Source organism: Polypterus senegalus, chromosome 1 (assembly GCF_016835505.1).
Source record: "Polypterus senegalus isolate Bchr_013 chromosome 1, ASM1683550v1, whole genome shotgun sequence".
Taxonomy (NCBI): domain Eukaryota; kingdom Metazoa; phylum Chordata; class Cladistia; order Polypteriformes; family Polypteridae; genus Polypterus; species Polypterus senegalus.
This window is the reverse complement of record NC_053154.1, coordinates 252,591,307-252,615,134: the sequence shown is the minus strand read 5'-3', so window position 1 is coordinate 252,615,134 and position 23,828 is coordinate 252,591,307. Positions and strand designations below refer to the sequence as shown.

General features: G+C 36.6%; 1 protein-coding gene across 3 annotated transcripts in view; it reads right to left on the bottom strand.

The window, feature by feature from the left end:
• The window catches only part of LOC120540827 (polycomb group RING finger protein 5-B), a 107,826-nt gene that overhangs the window by 72,241 nt on the left and 11,757 nt on the right, over positions 1 to 23,828 (bottom strand). For all 3 annotated transcript variants that reach the window (XM_039771927.1, XM_039771911.1, XM_039771918.1), the window contains exon 3: positions 10,975 to 11,071. In XM_039771927.1, coding sequence (XP_039627861.1) covers positions 10,975 to 11,071 — 97 coding nt within the window. The remainder of the gene's footprint in view (positions 1 to 10,974; positions 11,072 to 23,828) is intronic.

The following is a 23,828-nucleotide window of genomic DNA, read 5'->3' as shown; positions in this document are numbered from 1 at the left end:
TACAACAACTTTAAGAAGCAGTTTCTTATCAGACTGAACTAAAGAAGAGTTCCCAGTCTTGGACGAGCAGATACTGCTTCTGAATACTGAAGTGGAGCACTTCTGGGTAATATCAGCTGTGGTCTCTCTCACTCAGGCCCCACTGTCCTGTGAAGTGACCCAGGTTCCATATTCCACCTCTCCACAATGAGAAGACTGCTGAGTATACCAAGTGTTTTATTGACTCACATCACAGACCATCTCAGCTCACAGATTTACACTGTGCTAAGTGGATTTGGATTACAATGCTCTCAAACAATTTCTTATGAGCCTCAGCAGAAGAAGGATCCTTGATGCTGGACAAGCAGATAGTGCTTCTGAACATTGTGAGCAGAACTCTTCCTGTTCAAGACAGAATTCTTTCTTTAACTCAGCCTCTACTGTCCTGCACAGCACCTCTGCCTCCATGTAGCTTTTTTTAAATATCAACATTTAAATTATTTGAAGAACTATATAACATGATATTCAGCAGATGTTTTAGCACACTGTACTGCTTTTCTTAAACTAAACACAAGGCTATTAAAACTAAATGACTGTATAAATTCAGTTTATGTGTGTTCTTTGCAAAAATATAACTCATTATCTGTGCTGTTTATTTTGTTACTATCAAAATATGAGAAGTAGTGTGTTAAAGAAGTTATGAATAAAAGTTAACATTTTAAAAATAATGTAACATGATTGTCAATGTAATTGTCGTAGGCTTATTTTAGTATTGAGAATGATGACTATGATTGTAAATGTTGTGTATGAGAAATACACATTTTTAGGAGGTAAGGATCTCTTTGTAAACAACGCTTGCAGTTCTGCCCTCAGGCGGTAAAATGTCTGCTAAGCTTACTCTTGAGCATGCAACGTACAGTTGGCCATGTGAGAAGCAATCTTGTGTCAAGTCAATGCCGACCTTTTTTAGAGTCTGGCCCTGTGACTCATTTATTGTCATAGCGAAGCAGACCCTTACTGGAAATTCGAGGCGTTTGAATTGGAATGGGAGGTCAGAGGATATGAGAGGGATGCGAGGAATAAATACAGTCTTCTCTGAGCCTGTTTCAGTTAAGACAGTTGCCTCAATGAGGTTCTTGTGCAGAGATTCGATCTAAAGCCTGGCGTCATTACAAAGTTTTGATGGTTGTAAGTTTCATAGTAAAGGGGTGGAGTAAACGAAAAGGCAGGAGTCACCAGAAGGCAGACATGAAGCAAGGCAAACAATAACAGGCTTGAAGCGGTGGAGCAAAGAAGAAGGGAGCAGTGAGCACGAACAGCTGAGAACAGAAAGGAAGCGAGTGAGGAGGCACATGAGCATGGGATGTCGTTAATGTATATAGGAGGGGAGCCAACCACGTGGTAGGTGTGTGGACAGCGGCCGTGTGGAAAAAGGAAGGGGGACCGGGAAAGGGGGGATGAGCATGGGAAAACTGGAAGTAGCAGAAATAGTAAGGAAGGGTTTCCCCTATCTATATATACAGTTTAGGGGGTACACCCGTTTTCCCCCCTTGGGTGTTGTAATAGGACATGAAACATAACCTAACTTTTATAAGTACACTGCAAGGAATGAGCACGCAAAATTTCAGCTTCCCATATATATGGAAAGTGGGAGAATTAGTGATAAGTCAGTGAGGGCTTTGCCTTTTATATGTGTAGACAGCAAAATACTCGCGCTTCACAGAGGAGAAGTAGTGTGTTAAAGAAGTTATGAAAAAGAAAAGGAAACATTTTAAAATTAACATAACCAGCAGTAAAGCAAGGACGACTCCATAATAAGGACAGTTGGGTGCTCGTAGAAGGGTTGCCTGCTAACCTAAAAGGGATATTCGGAGCTGATGGCTTTACTATTCTGTTGTGGAGTGGGCGTCGGCCATGGATGGACGCTAACGCCAAGTCACCTGGGTGAGACGGACTTCATTCTTCAATAAAGGAACTGTCGCCAAGCCGGAGAGACCACTTCTTTACATGTAAATTAAGTAAATGTGTCCGCAGCGCACATCAGGATTGGTCGCTGGATTCACTGCAGACTTCCCAGGCCATATGATTATAAACTTTTAAAAGAAAGTTCAGATAAAGGACTGGGGAACGTGTGGGGATTGTATGTGTCTGGGTGTCTAATTTATATGTGTATATAGTTGTAATATAGGTTAAGTACATGTGAATATATTTGCGCCGTTTATTAATAAGAGATTGTAATATAGGTTAAGTACATGTGAATATATTTGTGCCGTTTATAAATGAGAGATTCTTTCCGTTTGTTTACCTTGCTTTCTTTCTTTCCTGCTTTCTTGCATTCTTTCGTTTTCAGCAGCGTCTGTATGAAGTTGTGGATTTTCCTGCGAGTATAATAAAGGAACAGTCTCCGAGCCGGTAAGAGCACTTCTTGACATGTAAATTAAATCAACGTATTCGCGGCGCAGATCAGGATTGGTCACTAGATTCACTGCAGACTTCCCAAGCTGTGTGATTATAAATTTTTAAAAGCAAGATCAGATAAAGGACTGGGGAACGTGTGGGGATTGTGTGTATCTGGGTGTCTAATTTATATGTGTATATAGTTGTAATATAGGTTAAGTACATGTGAATATATTTGCGCCGTTTATAAATAAGATTTTCTTTCCGTTTCTTTACCTTGCTTTCTTTCTTTCCTGCTTTCTTGCATTGTTTAGTTTTCGGCAGCGTCTCTATGAAGTTGTGGATTTGCCTGCGAGTATTTAGTGACAGCATGTCTATTAACTTGTGGATTTTTCTGTGAGTAATTAGCGACAGCGTGACGAAGTTGTTTCCGTCTAGAAAATGTTCCACAACATGACACGCCTCCTTTTTACTGTTTCCTCACAGCTTGGAGTGCTGCTGACGAATGGCCTTAAATGGGCAGGCAGTCAATTACGTGGGAGGCATGGAGATGGAGGACGCAATATAGGCAGGCAGCCAACTACGTGGCAGGCGTGGTGATGGGGGATGCAACTCCGCCTCACACTGTGAACAAGCTGCAGGCTATTGCCGCATATATGTACGTATGTAGGATTCAGTTATGACCGTTATGCGTAGAATTTCGAAATGAAACCTGCTTAACTTTTGTAAGTAACCTGTAAGGAATGAGCCTGCCAAATTTCAGCCTTCTACCTACACGGGAAGTTGGAGAATTAGTGATACGTGAGTCAGTGAGTCAGTCAGTCAGTGAGGGCTTTGCCTTTTATTAGTATAGACTAGCAGAATACCCGTGCTTGGCAGCGGAGAAGTAAAAAGAAAAGGAAACATTTTAATAATAATGTAACATGATTGACAATGTAATTGTTTTGTCATTGTCATGAGTGTTGGAGAAGTAAAAAGAAAAGGAAACATTTTAATAATAACGTAACATGATTGACAATGTAACTGTTTTGTCATTGTCATGAGTGTTGCTGGCATATATATATATATATATATATATATATATATATAGATATATATATATAAATATATACACACATACATGTGTACATATATACACACACACATATACTATGGGGTGCCAAACAGGCAAATGAATTGATTTTGTGAAGTCAGCGTCAGAATATATAAAGTCAAAACTTGAATATATAAAGTCATTCCCGAATATATAAAGTGAAAACTTGAATATATAAAGTCACCGTCAGAATATATAAAGTCAGTGCTGGAATATATAAAGTCAAAACCTGAATATATAAAGTCAGCGTCGGAATTTATAAAGTCATTCCTGATTATATAAAGTCAACATCAGAGTATATACACTCATTCCTGAATATATAAAGTCAAAGTCAAAATCTATTGATTGAAACGACTCTGAACTGAACTAAGTGAACAAAAACGTATTCAGAAAAATAAATTAAAAAAACACTGTTCGGTTAATGTTTTGAAAATGATGCATGTGCCCTGCCCAGGATTGGGTCCTGCCTTGCGCCCAGTGTTGGCTGGGATTGGCTCCAGCAGACCTCCTGTGACCCTGTGGTCAGATTCAACGGGTTGGGAAATGGATGGATATTCCAACGCTTACTTTATATATTCAGACGCTGACTTTATATATTGAAGTTTTGACTTTAAATATTGCAGCGCTTACTTTATATATTCCGACGCTGACTTTATATATTCAAGATTTGACTTTATATATCACAGCGCTGACTTTATATATTTAAGTTTTGACTTTATATATTCTAGCGCTTACTTTATATATTCCAGCACTGACTTTATATATACCGATGCTGACTTTATATATTCAAGTTTTGACTTTATTTATTCCGACAGTGACTATATATAAAACAAGTTTTGACTTTATATAGTTAAATGTAGTCATCATTGCATAACTTTTTCTTTACCATAGAAATTTAAAGACTAAATTCAACTTCCATTCCTAACAAAGATATTTCTGGCGACTAAATAGAACCAACTTATATCCAAATTCGAGCTATTGAACTGTCACCTGCCTGCCTGAATAAGTCACTCTCGCTTCGCTCTTACTTTTTTCACCATTCATTTAATCATGGCTAGTGGCGGAAAAATTATAAAATGGAAGGAAGATTACACTGAGTATGGCTTTACCAAAACAATTATTGATGGCGAATCGATTATTCATAAAGCTTCAATTGGTGATCTGTTTTTCTGTGTTAACCTCATATTTTTTCATACTTCTTCTCAAACCAAGGGGGTGCGAGGTTAAAATGAATCGGGAAGCGCTGACCAATGTAATCGTTGTACCAGGAAATCATGCATTGAGAGAAGTTCCCTTTGCTTGGAATGCAAAGTGTGATTAAATGCGTGATTTTTAACGTTATGGAGCACATGCATCGAAGCTTCTCAGCTGTGCTTGTGCTAAGAAAAGGAAACATTTTAAAAATAACATAACACGATTGTCAATGTAACCTTTTGTAAGTAGTGCCTGGGGGATTCAGTGTGGAGAAACTGTACAGACAGAGTGTGTATTAACTTGTGGATTTTTCTGTGAGTATTTGGTGTCACAAAGTCGCTTCCGTAACACTGCGTGCGTTAGCTGCGGGGCTCAGCTCAGAGCGAAATGAGGTGAATGGGAGGGGAGATGATGATGTGACTCCCCCACCCGCCTTAACTGTCAGTCCCCCACAAACACAGTCTCTCGGAATTTGCATAAGCAAAGCCCTTCACGTGCAATTTTAACTTAGTTACAAAGTGATCAAAACTCTTGTTTATATCCTGCGTGCTCTCATTAAACTTGTATCCCGCATTACCCGTGGGCATGACAAACGCCAGCAGCAGCCTGTCTATGAACTTAATTTAAACTTTAGGTTTACACCTTGCTTTGTTTCCGAAGTAGCAGCACTCATGAATATTGTTGTATATGTCATTCTCTTGCTTCTTATTGTTTCGCTGCCTTCTCAATTGTATAATGCATGTTTTCTTCAGTGCTTTTTAGAGCTCTTCCTGGTTTTCTACGCACTGCGTTGACAGTCAGTTCACAATATTACGTGGGAGGCGTGATGATGTCACACGAAACTCCGCCCCCCACGACTTTCGAGCTCAACTCCATTACGGTAAATGGAGAAAAATAGCTTCCAGTTATGACCATTACGCGTAGAATTTCGAAATGAAACCTGCCCAACTTTTGTAAGGAAGCTGTAAGGAATGAGCCTGCAAAATTTCAGCTTTCTACCTATACGGGAACTCATTAATGATGAGTCAGTGAGTGAGTGAGTGAGTGAGTCAGTCAGTGAGGGCTTTGCCTTTTATTAGTATAGATTATTCACTTCCTAAATAGGAAGTTCAATGTGCGCAATGTATTTTTGTGTTGCAGTTTTATTCAGTTGTATCTATGAATGTCATCTCTTACCTATGCTTGTAAAAAAGACAGTTGTATAAATATAGTGTCATATATTTCTGCTTATAAGTATAAAAACGTTACCAACAATACATACTTTACTACACTGGTACTTAAAAGTGATACTGTAAGTTAGTGCTACAGATTGAAAATGTAAGCCATTGGTTTCCTCTATAGCTTCCAAACCACATTTGCCTGTTATTTTAGACAACTAACTGCTTTGTGGTTCGAGCATATATTCAAGGTTAGCATGGCATAGTATTAGAGGAAATGACACATAAACTATGCAAGGGTATTTATACTGTGTTTACAGTATTAAAAGTATGTATACAAAATGTAAGATAATTAAACGAAACACTTGTATTTTATAGATGCAGGCTGAAGGATTACTCTTAAATGCATGTCTACCTCCCAACCTGTCATGCACTTATTTCGTGTTCCACTGAGTTGTAATGAACAATGTGTAACATAAAAAACACATAAAATGGGGAAAATATAAACCAAAAAATGAATATATACCTTTATCAAATAAACACATTGACAGTCAGATATTTTTAAAGGTAAAAGATTACTCACCTATATAGGTTAGGATGTACATGTTGCTACTTAAGTGTCAACAACCTCTTTTTATGTTTAAAGAGAACTTACAAATGACACATTTATCTATCTATCTATCTTAAACTCCTTTTTTACATTGTAATTAAAAAAATAAATGTGCTTAAAAGGTCTAATAAGTATGCCCAGGTATGTTTTTTTGTATAAGTGGACAAAGAAAAAAAAATTAATGGACAAACTGCTAACTTACACACTAGTTGAAAGTAAAAAAAGAGTTTGCAATACTGTAATAAAATAAGGTAAAGATAGAGGGTAGATTAAGTTGATATCAAAGTCCCAGGGTCTGTAAAGCACACCATGGCCATATATGCATATGCCTGCAACATACAGTGCTTATGCCAGACAAACAAGCTAAAGTGTTCATTCTTGTCTGGTCTTTCTGGGTGGGGCATTAACCAGGACTGCCTATGTCAGGGACAGCATCCAACCAATCCCTTTTCAGTGTGAAATGGGGATGTGTACTTCGAACAAGATAATGCCCGCCCATATTTCACCCATGCAGCTCAGTGTGCTCTATAGTAGTGTTTCTTAACCTCTGGGCCACGAGCTGTCACTGATGGGTAATGATTTGCAATTGTTAATCATGGCATTGGGTCACAGATGCAGGTTGTAGCTGGTCGTCGCTCCAATGATCACGCTTGATTCATTAAAGGGGGAAGGCTCTGATGATTTACCAAGAGGTACTTTCTGATAATCACGCTTGATTAACCAAGGGTGAAAGTGGGTTGCAAAGACATTAACATGAGAAAAAGAGGGTTGTGGTAACATAAAGGTTTAGAAACATTGCTTTAGAGGCTCTTCAACTTCCTTGGTCATAGGACCTCTCCCTGATTAAACATGTACAGAACCAGACTGGATGGCACTGCCCAGCCACCAACGAGTAACATCAAACAATTGCACCTCCAACTTACCAACTAGCTTTGTATTGGATTATTATTTATATACGGATGATACTCAGATCTATTTTAGTGTTAAAAGTAAGAGTTTTCTCAGCTCACAGCTTATTTCAGTAAAATTAAAACCTAGATGGAATATAACACTTTAAAATTAAACTGTAACTGAAGTCATGATAATTGGCATTAAAGCTCAGCTTAAGAAAATGAGCTGCTTCTTAGTCACCCTTCAACAGTCCCTCTTCTTCTGCTAGGAATGTGTCATTTGTGATTACTCCCTTTCTTATTCTTACTATATTGATCACATAAAGAAAAATTTCTTACTTCCACCTCCATAACATATGAAGTCTTCGCTTATTCCTCTCCTTTCCCAATGTTAAGAAACTTATCCATGGTGCAGTAACATCCTGTACTTGTAACTCCCTATTAACATGTGTCCCTTCTAATCTGTTATCACAGCTTCAGTTGATTCAGAACTCTGCTGCAAGAGTCCTTACATAGACTTTAATCATTATATTGGAGGCACATAACACCAATTCTGCTCTGTCTTACAGGATAGAGTATAAATTCTATTAAATATGTATAAAGCTTTAAATGTTCTTGCAATGCACTACATTCGTAACCTCCTCCATCACTATGCTCCTGTCCACCCTCTAAGGTCCACTGATTTTGGCATTCTCGTTGTGCCCCAAACTAACCTGTGCTCTTTTGGTGACAGAGCTCTATAGCACCCTCACTTTGAAACAGCCTCCCCTAAATCAATGAGATCAGCCAACTCAAATCATTCTTTCAATAAGACAACTTAAAACTCAATTATTTAGGAAGGCTTTTAACTTACCCTGACATTCTGACCCTTCGGTTTACTTTCTTTGTCTAAATGCCAAGGAAGATTTGTGTTTGTGCCACCAATTATGTTATTTGTTCAGGGTTCTCTTGTATTATTCGTATTCTTGTATTTTATTCTGGTTGTCTTTTATTCAAGTTCAATGCTTTGTACATCCTGTATTTATCTTTATTTAGTGTTTATGCAGATTTTATTAATGATCAATATTGTATATCCCCTTTTTTTTTTTTCTTCTAAAATAATTTGAACTGCTTTGAGCATGGAAAAGGCACTGCATAAATAAAATGTATCATTATTATTATTATTATTATTATTGTTGTTACGAGAATAGACCTAACAGGGATGCAAAAAGCCACCCGCATTCCAGAGTTAACAGTAAAGTGTATGGTTACACTACATATCTACCAACAGCTTCCTTTATGAATTTCATCTAATAAGAAAAGTTGTTAATGAATAATGAGCTAACATGTCAGTAGAGACTCCTACAAAAAAATGGCCTAAGAGGATATTTCTTTAAAGCAAAATGAAGTCTGGCTCAATCTGACAATGTGACAAAATAACACACCTGTAAGCAGATATGGGATGTGTAACAAGAAAGTTCAATTATTTAACCATCAGAGGATGCACTTTCCCTTAAAAAATAGATACATAAACTTCTTAATTCATTTTCAAATGGGAAGCTGACCCACTCTCTTGGGCAGAAGGAAACTTTATTTTGGGTCTGGCAGCTTCTCTGTGTAAAGTTGGACACCCTGAATTGATGCCCTAATGTGTTCATCAACATTTTAATTGTCAGGATTCATCCATACTTCAGTACATGTGAAGTGCATACACTGTTAAAAATTATCAGCACACACATGAAACAAACTTGCTTACTGGAAGCATCAGACATGCTACAAATGTAACAGACTAGAAGTAGCTGACAAAATATCTGTGTCATTGATTTGCTTAATTTGGTAATGGTCACTAAAGTGGTGCTGGTACTTGGCAGTGAATGTGATACAACAGAAGTGAAATTTGACATATGCCTATATGAATGTATAAGCATATCTTTTTATAGTTTTTTTGGCAAATTTGGCTGCCAGCTTGCCTTTCAAACTTAAGTGGTTGCCACACATTTGCATATGTTCCTTTCTGCTATTCCTCAAAAGTGGCTGTGTGTCTCATTTGATACTGATGTGCAGACAGCTCAAACACAAAATATGGTGATGAATGGACAGCTCTCCAATCATCCACGTATAGCCATCATTATCCATGGACACATGTACATACACATTTTATTTTTCCTGTTGTCAGCTAAGAAGGACAGCCATTGTCATAGTTCAAGGAAGGCTGAGGGTTACCTCTGGTTATGTTCAAGATACCTGATAAACCAATCACTTACTGCAACGTACTGTAAAGTCAGCTAAACAATGGTTAATTATTAACATCCACATTGTGGACTGTTAGGATCTAGTTCCCAGAAACATTACATCTATTCACTCCTGAACCTGCCAATTACAGGCACACAAGGCAGGAACCAGCCCTGGATGGGACACTATTTCTTCTGACTGACATTTAAGTTCAGAAAATGTATGAAAATGGAAGAGCAAATACCAATATCAAGCAATTACACAACTCAAAAAAATACAGTTAAAACAAATCAAGCAATGTTCTTTTAAATTCATAATGCAAGATTAATAAAAGTGGATGATGCATTTCACTAGTCTGTCTAGAGAGTATTATACTATAACATGCTATATAATGTACATCTGAAAAAAATGGCCTAAACAAACATGTCATATGGATGCAAATAAGAGACCTTGGAATGATCTATGACGGTTGTCTTACTTACCATAACTATATGTCCCCCAGAACGAAATACTATACTGACTGACCAAGGTTTAATCTTGCATTATACAGGGCGAGTCAAAATTATGTTGACATTTGAATGGAGGAAAACAATTTATTCACAAAACATACTTCATATGTTCAAGATGATTTACAGGAATGTCTCAACCTGTTCGCCATCATGTTCAACAAATGTGCCATATGTGGCACATAAATTGCATATAAGTATATACATAGCTGTACCATTAGTGTTAACATAATTTTGACTCACCCTGTATTTTATATACATATGTCCAATGTGCTTGTACTACCAAATTGAATCTTGAGTCCCATATTCCATGTTTTGGTACACATGACTAACATAATAACAAAAGTTTTCACATTACATGATAATATACTCTCAATAGTAAACTAGGATTTACAGATTAATATACAAGTGAGAAATTAAAAAGAAGTTTAGCAGCCTACCCACTTCTTTCATTTCACAGAATTTCATCAGGCTGTTAAAGAATGTACTGGGGATAAAATTAAAAAGGAAACTCTCAGTCCAGTGGTCTAAATGTGTTAAATATATATAGAATATGCAAATGGAAACTGAGACTGATTTGGAAAAAAATTAGTGGATAAAGAAGTTATTTAAAATGGGTCTTCGAGAAAGGAATAAATACAGTTTAGGCTAAAATTAACTATGTCACTACATAAACACAAAAATTTTGAAAAGAAAGATTATCTGAAACAAGAACCAAAATATCAAATAGATACATTGTATACAAATTAAGATTTTGAAAAATGGGTGGAATAACTATATAACTTATCTGAATATAAACTGCAACTCTACTCTAATTTTACCATAGATGTAAAATAATTTGGATCTGTTTATGATATTTTCAGACTGTTGAACAGAGTATCTACTTCCTAACTCTAAAATTATGTAGAAGATCAACAGAACTGAATTTGAGACTTACCTTAACATTTCTAAAGGATTTGTTTCATGAACTTGGATGCCACATTTGGGACAGTCATTACTATCTTCAAAGTGTTGGACAATGCAGCTTTTGCAAACTGGAACATAAAACAAATAAAACCATACTTCTTTATCCAGAATGTTTTAATCTATACACACATCTGGCTCATTTGCTTATACAATGAAAGTACAGGACAATGCTTAAAAAATACACAGAGGAGTAACCACACATACACACACACACTTATATACCCTATCAAAATGGCCTGATGAAGATGCTAGATACTAGCAGGCAAAGAGTCATGTCTTTAGTGCTATGCTCCATGGCATCCTATACAAAGGTGCTGAATGGGAAAAGGATAAGATAGAAGGAAGACCACTGAAGCACATCAGCATTCATCAGATGTGACCACAGTTCCTTTATGTGCCCTGACATTGCCCTGTTTTAGGGTCACATAGTACAAGTGTGAGCAGAGGGCCTGTGACAGGTTACTTTGCCGTAAAGTCAACAGCATGAAGCCTGCCCCTCTCTGTCTTGTCAGTGATGTGGGCAGATTCAGCAGCAGTAGGGGTAACATATCTAAAACATTTCCTCAGCTGTATCAGTTCAGTGTTTCAGTCCTGGTCTAGTGTGGTTATTTGTTGGTTACAAGACCTTGCGTGCAGTCATGACACTGTGGAGCAACATAATCTACACAGTATAGCAACACTGCCACATTACATACTTGCCTGCAAAATGCCAAAGAACCTCTTCCTTACTTCTGGTGACATTTAAGGCATTGTGGAATGTACAGAAATCTACTATTTATGACTTTACTCTTGCTGTGACCTAAACTTTGAACTAATTTCTTTATAAAGGAGTTCTGATCAGATATTTTTCATCTAAACCTAATACTAAATTACAGGGATGGATTTCAATATAACCCTTATAATAAAAAGGTAATTCAAGTTCTGTTAGTAGACTGCTATGACGGAAGCATATTTAATTTACCACCATGGAGTGATATGGTGAAATCTGAAATAAAGGGATTCTGTGTGACAAGTGCAAATAGAGTAGGAGTTCCCACAGTATGGTAATTGGCAGCAGGTAGACTCAAGCAGTTAAGAATATTTCCCTGTTACTTGTTGTAGTGGACAAGTTGCATTTGCACGGTCCTTTAAAGAAGAGCTGGGCTCCACAAATTCCGGAACATTGGGCCTACCTCTCCATGTGCTAGGCATATGGCTCCATGAGTTCTAAGGTCTGATCCTAACCCTGGAAGTTATTACCATTGCATTACTAAAATTTAAAATTGTTTTTTCTGTCCTTCCAGCTATCTAAACCTATCATCGGTCTCTTCTTTAGAAACTTAAAAAAGTATACTATATAATGTATAAGGACTCCAGTTTTCCAATAATTATACATATCTATTTGATGTAAACGCACATGATTTATTTTTGTATGTTATTTATTCATTAATACCCTTATCTCATTTAAATCTTTTTTTTTCAACTATTTCTTTGATATCTTGTGAAGAAGTCTGAGCAACATCCTGTGTATAAAGATGTGCTAAAGAAAAGAAGGTTGTCTTGCTATTGACATTGAGATAAATATAAATGTTACTGCATCTTAGAGAAGATCAATGTGAGAAAAAGGCAAAAGACTTACAAACAAGCTCCTGTCATTATGTTTTATGAAGGACACATAAAAGTTTATTATTTACAATTCACCCATGATTAAGCATACTAAACAATTCTTAAATAAGTGTACATTTTCTTCAAATCAGTTGTAGTATTACAAATGTACAAGAACATTTTCAAATTATAAGCGGAAGGTTTATCTAAAAATGCAATCAAGAGAAAATGAGTATTTTGACATAGTGATCAACAATAATATTGTAGAGTTCTCTAACCTGCTAAATCTATCTCAGTGATTGCACTACAAGCAAAGCAGGAAACAGCCCCAGGCCAGGACCCAATTCAAGGCAGAAAAACAATAATTTAAATATATTTTGGTTGTCCCAACTGTTAAATCAAACTATTAAATACAAACACAGTTCTATTATAGCCTAAACAACTTAGGTTTTAAGAGTTTAAAATAAATACATAGTATGCCATTTTAAGTAGTATTTCCATTTTCTGTCTCTGTTACTGTATCCTAACAGTCTGCATGGTCACTTTGTGTTTCTGGATTTCAAATAAGAGAATAAAAGGGCAAGGGGATCACAAACGTGAACATGAGGGGAGCAAGAGCGAACAGCACAGAAGTAAAATTTATTACTGTAGTACTGGAGTCCTGATTTTCAGTCCTGAAGGACTGTAGTACCCAATTTTTTTTTCGTCACAACACAGTTGCTTTATTAGAAGTCAGTCCTTGCCCATAATGTAACTTATTATTTCACTTTTTGGCATGCTGTTCTTTTTATTCAGCCACTTCTAATCATTCTTATATTGAAGAGTTCTCTTTTATAAGTATCTTTTAAATGATTTACAAACTGAAACAGATAATTGTCAGTCCTTCACTTTTTTTCCTCCCACTTCTTTCCATATATTTTATTTTAAACTGATATTTCACGAGGATCACACACAGTTGTAAATAGTATCAAGTAAAATAACTTTTTCTCTGGGTTCAGCCCTGGGGGTTCCAACCAGTTTAATAATCAGTTACTCATTTTACCTTTAATTGATCTCATCGTGTAGTTTGCTGGTCTTTTCCTTCTCTCCTTCTGTACTAGCTAAGTTACCCATCTATGACAGGCAGACTACTACTACAAATTTAAAGACGAATGAACAGCATATGATTTAATTTCTGAAATAAATATGTATTCCATGTAATAATACATATTGAAATTATATTTACAGAAATATGTAAATTAAATTAAATTTAATTTAAATAATGGTGGCAAGGTGGCGCAGTGCCTCGCAGCAAGGAGACCCGGGAACTGGGAACTTCCCGGGTCCCCCCGCATGGAGTTTGCATGTTCTGTCTGTGTGAGTTTCCTCACACAGTCCAGACATTAGGAGCATTCTCGATCCTAAATTGTCCCTTGTGTATGCTTGGTATGTAGGTGTGTGTGTGCGTGCCCTGCAGTGGGCTGGCGCCCTGCCTGGGGTTTGTTTCCTGCGTTGCGCCCTGTGTTGGCTGGGATTGGCTCCAGCAGACCCCCGTGACCCTGTAGTTAGGATATAACGGGTTGGATAATGGATGGATGAAAATTGAAATAATAATCACATTTAGTCATCCAAGGTTAATAAATGTCAGATGTCAACCAACTGCTTCTTTATCAAAATAATTTTTGATTTATTTTGTGAAGTGTATATTATCAATGACCTGCCCGACCTCACTTTTGAGCAACCAATATAAAGCTGCCTGTGAGAAATGCAATCTGTTCTTATATAAATGCGTGCAATGTTCAGTGTCTGACCTGATGGCTTGTTTATGGTCATGGCAATGTTGACACAAACAGCAAATTGCAGACATTTAAAAGAGAATGAAAAGTTATTGGGAATCAGAGATATTCTTGAGATGAAAGCTATTTTGCCTGTTCCATCACCTCATTATTATTTCAGACTTTACTATATGACTGCAAACAGCTATAACTTTCAATCTAGTCCCACTGCAGAGTTTAGGTGGCCTAAGCTTTCTCAACAACATGATCGGTAAACCTACTTTTAAATTAATTTCATGGATTGGTAAAACAGGACCTGACTGAGAATTCAAAAACTCAATAGGATAACACAAGTATACAATGAAAAAATGGTTGCTTCTAGAGGTTGTGAACAGTCCTGATTTTTTTTTGCTACAGTTGTGGAAAGTTTGTAGTTAAAAAAAAAACAGACACAGAACATGTCAGATTTTGTGAAAAAAAATTATATCTACTTTGGAATAAAACTTAGTCACCAGGATCAACAGTTGGCCCATCACAGTGTCTACTCTATTTGAGTTGAGGAAATAAGACAATGGACAAAATGTAGGAAAAAGGAACTTGCTTTTGGTATCCAATGATATTGTGGGACCCCAAAAATCATAGTGATGATTGATATTTCTATTGCTGCAAAATACATAGATATAGCAAAAAGAATCAGAAAGAAATAGTTTATACTCAGTTTCCATCAGCAATAAGACCTGTAAAACATGGACTTGATATACCAATCCCTATTCCACCTGATGGTCTTGATTCAGGTGGAGCCCCTGCAGATTTTTTTTTCTCCAGCTGTCTGGAGATTTTTTTGTTTTTTCTGTCCTCCCTGGCCATCAGACTTTAATTTTATTCTATGTTAATTAGTGTTCCCTAATTTTAATTATTTATTTTGTCTTTTTTCTGTTTCTTCATCATGTAAAGCACTTTGAGCTACATTGTTTGTATGAAAATGTGCTATAGAAATAAATGTTGTTGTTGTTGTTGATTCTGTATAAATCAGGTGATGAAGAAGAATCTGTCTCAGTCATTCATTCAGGATGAACATTAGGATTTAGTAAGAGATATGGGCCTTCCCAAAGATGCTACAGAGCTCTAGGTGTTCTGATTAAAATATAAAAATGTACTATATTCAGACATAACTTTCTCTTGACACCAAAACAGTGAAGAAGAGTTTGAAGTATATTTCAAGAAAGATGGATCCTTGGAGGGAGCATGGTGGCGCTGTGGGCAACGCTTCCCAGGTCCTCCCTGCATGGAGTTTGCATGTTCTACCCGTGTCTGCGTGGGTTTCTTCTGGGTACTCCGGTTTCCTGCCACAGTCCAAAGACATACAGGTTAGGTGCACTGGCAATTCTAAATTGTCCCTAGAGTGTGCTTGGTGTGTGTGTGCGTGCCCTGCCCGGGGTTTGTTTCCTGCCTTGCGCCCTGTGTTGGCTGGGATTGGCTCCAGTAGACCACCGTGACCCTGTAGTTAGGATATAGTGGGTTGGATAATGGATGGATGGGTGGATGGATCCTTGGTTTACTAAGCAGTTAATGCAAGCACTGATGTACGTGGCCTAGTGCAGAAATTTGGCAGAGATTATTGTAAAACAAGGCTAAAAAGACTACTTCTTCATAACATTAATAAATTTGCATCAATACCTTTGCCCATTCTGCACATTTGAAAGAAACTTATGAAAGCTTTCAAAATCTTCTCGACAAAACTAACTACAATAAGCATCATTGGTTCATAAATGGGCATCTGAAGTTCTGTGTATCTTGCTGGGTCAGCAGTCAAGGCATAAACAATTCTCTCATTTTCTCTTCAAGTGGGACAGTACAGCTAAGAATTTATCCTGGGTTCTGAAGTAATAGCCAGCTAATAAAAACTATAGCTTGGTGCCAAAAACATCAATAGGCATAGCTTGGTAGATCCAAATAAAGTGCTGCACGCACCACATCATACTGTACTTAAATTGGTTTAATGAAGCAATTTGTCAAATCCTTATCAAAAAATGTTACATATTTTATGACTTTCTGCTAGACATTTCAAGGCTAAATTGAAAGTGCGTATTGTTGCAAGTCCCAATACTAGAAAACTGATTTCTGAAGCAGAATTTGATGGAACAATGAACAAACTAAATAAGAGGCTTGGGTATCGTTCCAAAAAGTAATTTCTAAATATTTAAGGTAAAAATAAAGATGCAAATTATAAAGATATTTTGAAAAATGTATTAGTTAAGTTTGAGGAATTGTGTTCTCAAAGTTCACTTTTGGAATTTGCATTTAGAATTTTTCCCTGAAAATCTTAGAAATAGTGAGTGAAGAATAAGGTGAATGGTTCCATCAGGATATCAAGGACATGGAAAGAAGGTACTAAGGATTTTGGGATACCAGTATGAGGGTGGAATACTGCTGAATGATTCACTGGAAAGCATCAGGAAAACTGTACAAACGATAGGTCTCCAATGAAAAGTTCAGGATTAAAAAAACTAGGAAGAGTTAAATGTAAGTTAATGAATATGTATAGTTGTTTTCTTTATATATATGTTTAAAAATATAGGAGTAACTAAATATTTTCATATTAAATAGATTTTGAAGAATTCTGTATACATAAATACTGTAATATATTAAATTTTAATTAAGCTTCTTTTAAACTTTGTACTTAAAATGTGATGTGATGGAAACATTCTAAACACTTTTTTCATGAATACATATAAAAATAACTATTCACAAGTAAAACTTTTTTATTAGTTTAATTTAGTAGAACTATGTAATTTATGGCATCATCCTGGTTTAATATGGAGTCAATGCTATAAAAAGCCTCAAGTGCTTCAAATCTAGCAAATACTTAAATATTAATAACATTTGTTAATTTGTTGGTCTGAATGAATATAGCACGTTCTCAGAGCCAGGAGATCTCTTTTGTTGGTAACTGCTATATGCATGGGTACACTGAAGAAATCAGTTCCTCAGGACTCGAAATGGGCGTGCATAACTGAGGGAGCAAAATATGTTCTTCAAAATTGCACAAATTACTATCGCCAAGTTTAAACAGTACACCAGATAGCACTCGACTCTGCTCAAGTTACAAAACAAACCAAGTTTATTCCCCAAAAATTGAATGGCTAGATATCTCAACAAAATGTTTAAATGTCAAAGTTTGCAAGCTAGCCCTCAGGGGCAGTACCAAAGTTTTGAGTACACGGTTGGTTAAATAAGCCCACCTTTAATTTATCCCTAAACAATCTGTTTGTATGCATCCTTAATTTGGGACTCAATATTTAAGAAAATAATGTGTCGCATAGAAAGATTTTTCAAAGATTTACCGTTATTATAAATTTAGTAATCATATTTTTTCCACAGTTTTAAATAAATAAACCTATTTATCATTTTACTATTAATTCACCTTTTTTCCTGTGGAACTTTCTTGTCTCATGGTAATCTAACAATGACAAATGATGATGAACTGAGGAGGTACCAACGCAAACAACTATGAAAGGCTGTAGCTGCTTACAGCTAGCATGTTTATAAGTAAATAACAGCTTAAATAGCCAAAAACCAAGAAAAGAAGATTGAAAATCACAGCGATGGTTTTACTGCTTAACAATTTATTTAGTTGTTATTTAAGAATCCTTTTGTGCTTAGAACCTGATTTGCTAACCTACCTTAACCTACTAAAACATCATGAAAGAAATTAACAATAAGTGACAATAAGCAGACATGTGAAACTTGGTTAACTGGGGCAGGAAATCCACAAACTTTTTATGTTTTCAGTAATCTTCACAAAATCATCAGCATAAGAGCTTCTTAGGGAAAGTTCATTAAATCTTGCAATAAAATCAAATATTTTATGAGCATGCATTTCAAATTTACGTATCAATGTAATAACCATGTTTCAATCACTGGTAGACTGGCCAATTTTAACAACTTACAAACATTGTATTGGTAGTGTTATTTTTCATGTTTGTATCAAAATTCACAGTAGCTAGTCATACAACAAAGAGGTTTATCTGAATGACAGCATTAAAGCCATTGTGTATAAATGGAGCACTTTTGCCCTATACCTTAATTAATTCCAAAATTACAAAAGATGGCGTCACACGTACACTTTGGTGTCCAAGAATTAAATCTACAATAAAAAAGACCTCCAATTTTATATAATAGTGTGGAAAAAGATAAATGTTACTGTACAAATATAATTTTAGCTTTTTAATTTTTATATAATAGTGAGGGAAAAGATAAAAGTTAATAATATAATTTTAGCTTTTTAACTACAATTATGGATTTTAGATTTTCTGACAGAATGGCCTAAGTCAGTCTGCACTGGCACCAGCATCTCCAGGACCATCATACTGAGCACAGGAGCACTACAGGGCAGTGTCCTTAGCCCTTTGCTCCTTATATTGCTGATACATAACTGCTCAGCAGAGTCCAGTTTGAAACAGATCATCAAGTTTGCAGATGACATCACAGTGGGGGGTCTTATTAAGAACACTGATATCTCAGCATACATGGAGGAGGTGGCGAGAGTGGATGCCTTGTGTAAGTGCAATAATCTCTCTCCTAATGTTGAAAACACAAAAGAGATGATAACAGACTTCAGGGAATCCAACACTGCTTACCCACCTCTCGCCATCGATGCACAGTGGTTGAGAGGGTATAAGAACACAAAGTTCCTGGGTGTCCACATCACAGATGACCTTTCTTGGTCCCTTAACTCTGCTTCTATAGCCAAGAGGGCTCTGTAATATCTGTACTTTTTGCAGAGATTAAAGACAGCGAGCCTCCCCTCACCAATCGTTACCACATTCTATAGGAGTACCACTGAAAGTCTGCTCTCTAGCTGCATCACTGTCTGGGTATGGGAACAGTATTGTTTTGGACTGTAACACACTATAGCAGATAGTGAGAGTAGCTGAGAAGGTTATTAGTGCGCATCTACCTCCCCTGATAGACATTTATCAAACCTGCTACTGTAACTGAGCCAATAACATTGCGAAAGACTATTACCATCCATTATAAGGTCTCCTCTCTCTTCTAACATCTGGAAAACAATATCGTAATTTTCACAACTTGACAACATATGGGCCAAAAGAATTGTGAAAGACTACTGGGATGGCCATTACCATAATTTGTCACATTGAAGTATTAAAAATGCATTATGCTTGTTTGGCTGGGTTATGCTGATATGATAAATAGAGCAATGCAGCTTTCCTTCTTGTATCAGTTACGTTTACAATAATATAAGGTCTGGAAAAGCTTTTCCACCTTTCTATGATGTCCTGAGTTTCTATTACTTAGTATGTATCAGTGATATATTAATGATCAGCAGAATTGTTTGATTTCTTGCCCACTGGGTGCATATTTGAAGCAGAAGCCTCTAAATACAGCCATGTGTACCACTTTGGACAACTGGCAACATTTCTTTCAATTAAAGATGTGAAGCACTTCCAGTTAAACATAACTTTGCATATAACATTACTTTAATCCTTATGATTGCTACTGCTGTACTAGGGTGTTGTACCGTGTTAGCCATTATGAATGTAGAGAAAAGCCAAGCAAAATGACACCTTTTATTGGGTAACTAAAAACATTACAATATGCAAGCTTTCGAGGCAACTCAGAGCCTGAGTTGCCTCGAAAGCTTGCATATTGTAATCTTTTTAGTTAGCCAATAAAAGACTGCTACTGCTAAAACATATCCATTTTACTCAAAATACAATAAAAACAAGTTAAAGTACTTTTGAGAAAACAGGGTCAACAAATCTTAAGTCTACTAAAAATAAAAAAGAACATGGTTTATTGTTTCATTTTGTTCTACAGGATTTTGCTATTTTTAGGGTGTTACTATTAGTTTCAACTATATCACATCATAATTTAGATACAAGGGCCCATTTAACTGAGGTGTTTTCCTCAAAGATGAAAATCCAATATGAAGCATGTTATACTGATAAATCTAAAATATTAAAACTCTTGCCATTAAAGTGACTAATCCAAACTAAGTTGTGACAGAAATCTAATATAAAAGGGGAGATGGGAAGCGCAGTAAGTGCCTATTTATACATAATTATGGTAAGCCACACAAAAGTTGTATTATGCATTCACTGTTGAAAGCAATCTAGTCAAAGGCAATGGTATCTGTCGGTACAAACATTTTAGAGAAATGTCATTAGATCATTAATTTAATGAACAGAAATACTAGTGAGAATAAACCATGAAAAAGTAAAATTAAAAAACGTGCTTCAAGAATATTTTTTTTTTATCAATACTGCTAGTGTTTACACTATTCTCTCCCTTTTATCAGCATGATTATTTTTAAGAATAACAATTGAAATGTGATTCAAACCTTATTTTCCTTTCGCAGCATGAACTCACTAATAACCTTCTGTTTACTTTCAGACCACATGCTGACTATGTTCACTCTCTTCTCTACAATGTTTTCAAATGTGTAGTTTTAGTTTTCACCAGTTTCTGAGTTACTCTGATATATACTATTTGATCTTTTTAAAAAAAGAAATAGGAGCAATATGATTAACATGTGGAGTTTTCTGCCAAGATGCCAAAAGAGAGCATAAATAATCTACAAATTTAAATACATGATATACATAAATGTCATTTGGGCTTTTTTTGTATTTTAATCAATTACTGTATTACCTTAGAATAAAGACTACAATCAAATGTGTCAGAATTCTGCAAACGTGTGTTGCTGACTGCAGAGAAGTTAATAAGAGTGGCTGAAAATTCAGCAATTGCATACTACAGTATTATATACTGTACACTTACACCACTTCAGCCATCCTGTTATGATCTTTTTTGCACTCACCTACTCAACTCAAAGAATGCATCATAATGGTAGTTCAGTCCATTATTTTCTCTACATATTTACTTTAAGGTAATTCACACTGTTCCTTCTACAATCTATAGTTAATTAAAATACAGCATCCGTGATATTACTAAAATTATTGAGTCTCTTCATTGAATTCTAAACAAGCTTTATTTATCTGACACCCGGAACGGTGGATTGTTTCAAATTCTAAACCTTGGGATAATCAGCCAGAAAATTAGCAGGATGTCCTGTCAATGACTTCATCTTAAACAAGGCTATACTTACTTGATGTGTTGTATATAATACTGGCAAGAGTTTTGTAAACATAATAGGCTGAGTAACCACTTAAATTTTGATCATTGCCTTGGGCTATATTATATATTAGGGTATGACATCATCTGTCCAGGTAACCTGTTGTTTTTAAAAAGTGCTTGTTAAAATGTTTTAACAACGCACTTGTAGGCATTTATTTTAAACTCCCCAATTAAAGAAATACTTCACCCAAAAATTATATTTTTTTTAAATGTACTTATTTTCAGAATGTGCTGTCACAGACACCTGAGGACGTTGCCCCACCGGGATGCCAGAAGAAGCAGGGGACCGAATTGGGACAGTACTTTCCCCAGAGTGCAGGAGGGCAGCCTCCCTGGACTGCATGAGGGTCACGGAGCTGTGAAGCTCAACCCTGTGGAAGGGCGGGGCCACCACCAGGGGGCACCTGGACATTTATGGAACCCTGGAAGGCAGCACTTCCACCACACCAGGAAGTGTTGCCAGAAGAAATCCCAGGGGCACCCGGAGGGCTTCCAGGTGCTCATCTGACACTTCCGCCACACCAGGAAGTGTCGTTGGACAGAGCACCTGGAGCCCTTCCATATTATTATAAAAGGGGCCGCCTCCCTCCAGTAGACGAGCTGGAGTCGGGTGGAAGAGGACGAAGCTCAGAGGAGAGGAGTGGAGGCGGCGAAGAGAGGACAGGACTGGGAGAAGCCTGGACTGAGGCTGCGTGGTGCAGGGGCACTGGGCTGTGTACGGGACTGATTATTGTAAATATTGCAAATAAATGTGTGGTGGTGTTTGAACCATTGGAGTCTGCCTGTCTGTGTCGAGCCTGATCTTCCACAGTGCAAAATATGTGTATGTTCCTAAAATACTAATACTTAGTTTCAGAAAACTCAGTGTAAAAAAATAAACAGGAAAGGCACATTTTTTGCATGTGAGAACACAAAAAGATAACAGACATGTAGATTATGCGGCATGAGTTACGTGAGAATTTTTTTTATGTTTTTCACATTGTTTCCTATTGTCCAGAGGTGGTCACCATTGGGTCCTCCTCAATTTGAATCTTCATTATGTCCTTTCTCCACAAAAAACATAAGATTAAAACAGTCACCTCTACAAACTATACTGGGTAAGTAACATATAATTTACTTTTAAGATCATTTTTGCGTGGAGTATCTCTTTAATTTGAGCAATTAAGCCAATCATTTTGATTATTTAAAGATGAAACGCAAGAATGTAAACTGATATGCGGCTAGTAAGTACGCATAAAATTGATTAAAAACAGTTAACACGTTTATGGGGGACTTCTCTTAGTCAAGGTATTATACTGAAAATATTTCAATTTTGCATTAGTTGTGAGGAACATGAAAAATTTAAATATGTCAAAAAAGGCCACATCTAATACTTTAGAAAAAAAGAAAAAACACACAGGCTGTGGGAGTCAAACACACTTTTTTCCCTAATTGAAAAATTAAAAAATGTTTTCTTGCTTATTTTCAAGCTTCCTTGCTGTAACAGTGAAAACAGAGATAAGTAATGTATAATGTGATCAGGTTTAATTGTTATTTCAGCAAATCTTGTAAATCTGTCAGAATAATTTGTTGTGATGTGGTAGTGTGGACCATGTACAGTCTCACAAATTGAAAATATACGATTCCATCATAAAGACATATGGACTTGGTAAGAAATGTGTAGGTAGAATTACAATATTCAGTTGTATTATTTGATGTTTTTTGCCAAAGTAATTAACTATTATGCATTAAATACTGTGGCTTTTCTTGATGAGCCACAGTATGAAGTTATGGGAAGGAGTAGTGGAAGCTAGGATAAGAAGTGAGGTGATGATTAGTGAGCAGCAGTATGGTTTCATGCCAAGAATGAGCACCACAGATGTGATGTTTGCTCTGAGGATGTTAATGGAGAAGTATAGAGAAGGCCAGAAGGAGATGCATTGCGTTTTTGTGGACCTGGGGAAAGCATATGACAGAGTTCCTCGAGAGGAGCTGTGGTATAGTATGAGGAAGTCAGAAGTGGCAGAGAACTACGTAAGAGTTGTACAGGATATGTACATGGGAAGTGTGACAGTGGTGAGGTCTGCGGTAGGAGCGACGGATGCATTCAACGTGTAGGTGGAATTACATCAGGGATCAGCTCTGAGCCCTTTCTTATTTGCAATGGTGATGGACAGGTTGACAGACGAGATTAAACATGAGTACCCATGGACATATGATGTTTGCTGATGACATTGTAATCTGTAGCGATAGTAGGGAGCAGGTTGAGGAGACCCTGGAGAGGTGGAGATATGCTCTAGAGAGGACAGGAATGAAGGTCAGTAGGAACAAGACAAAATACATGTGTGTA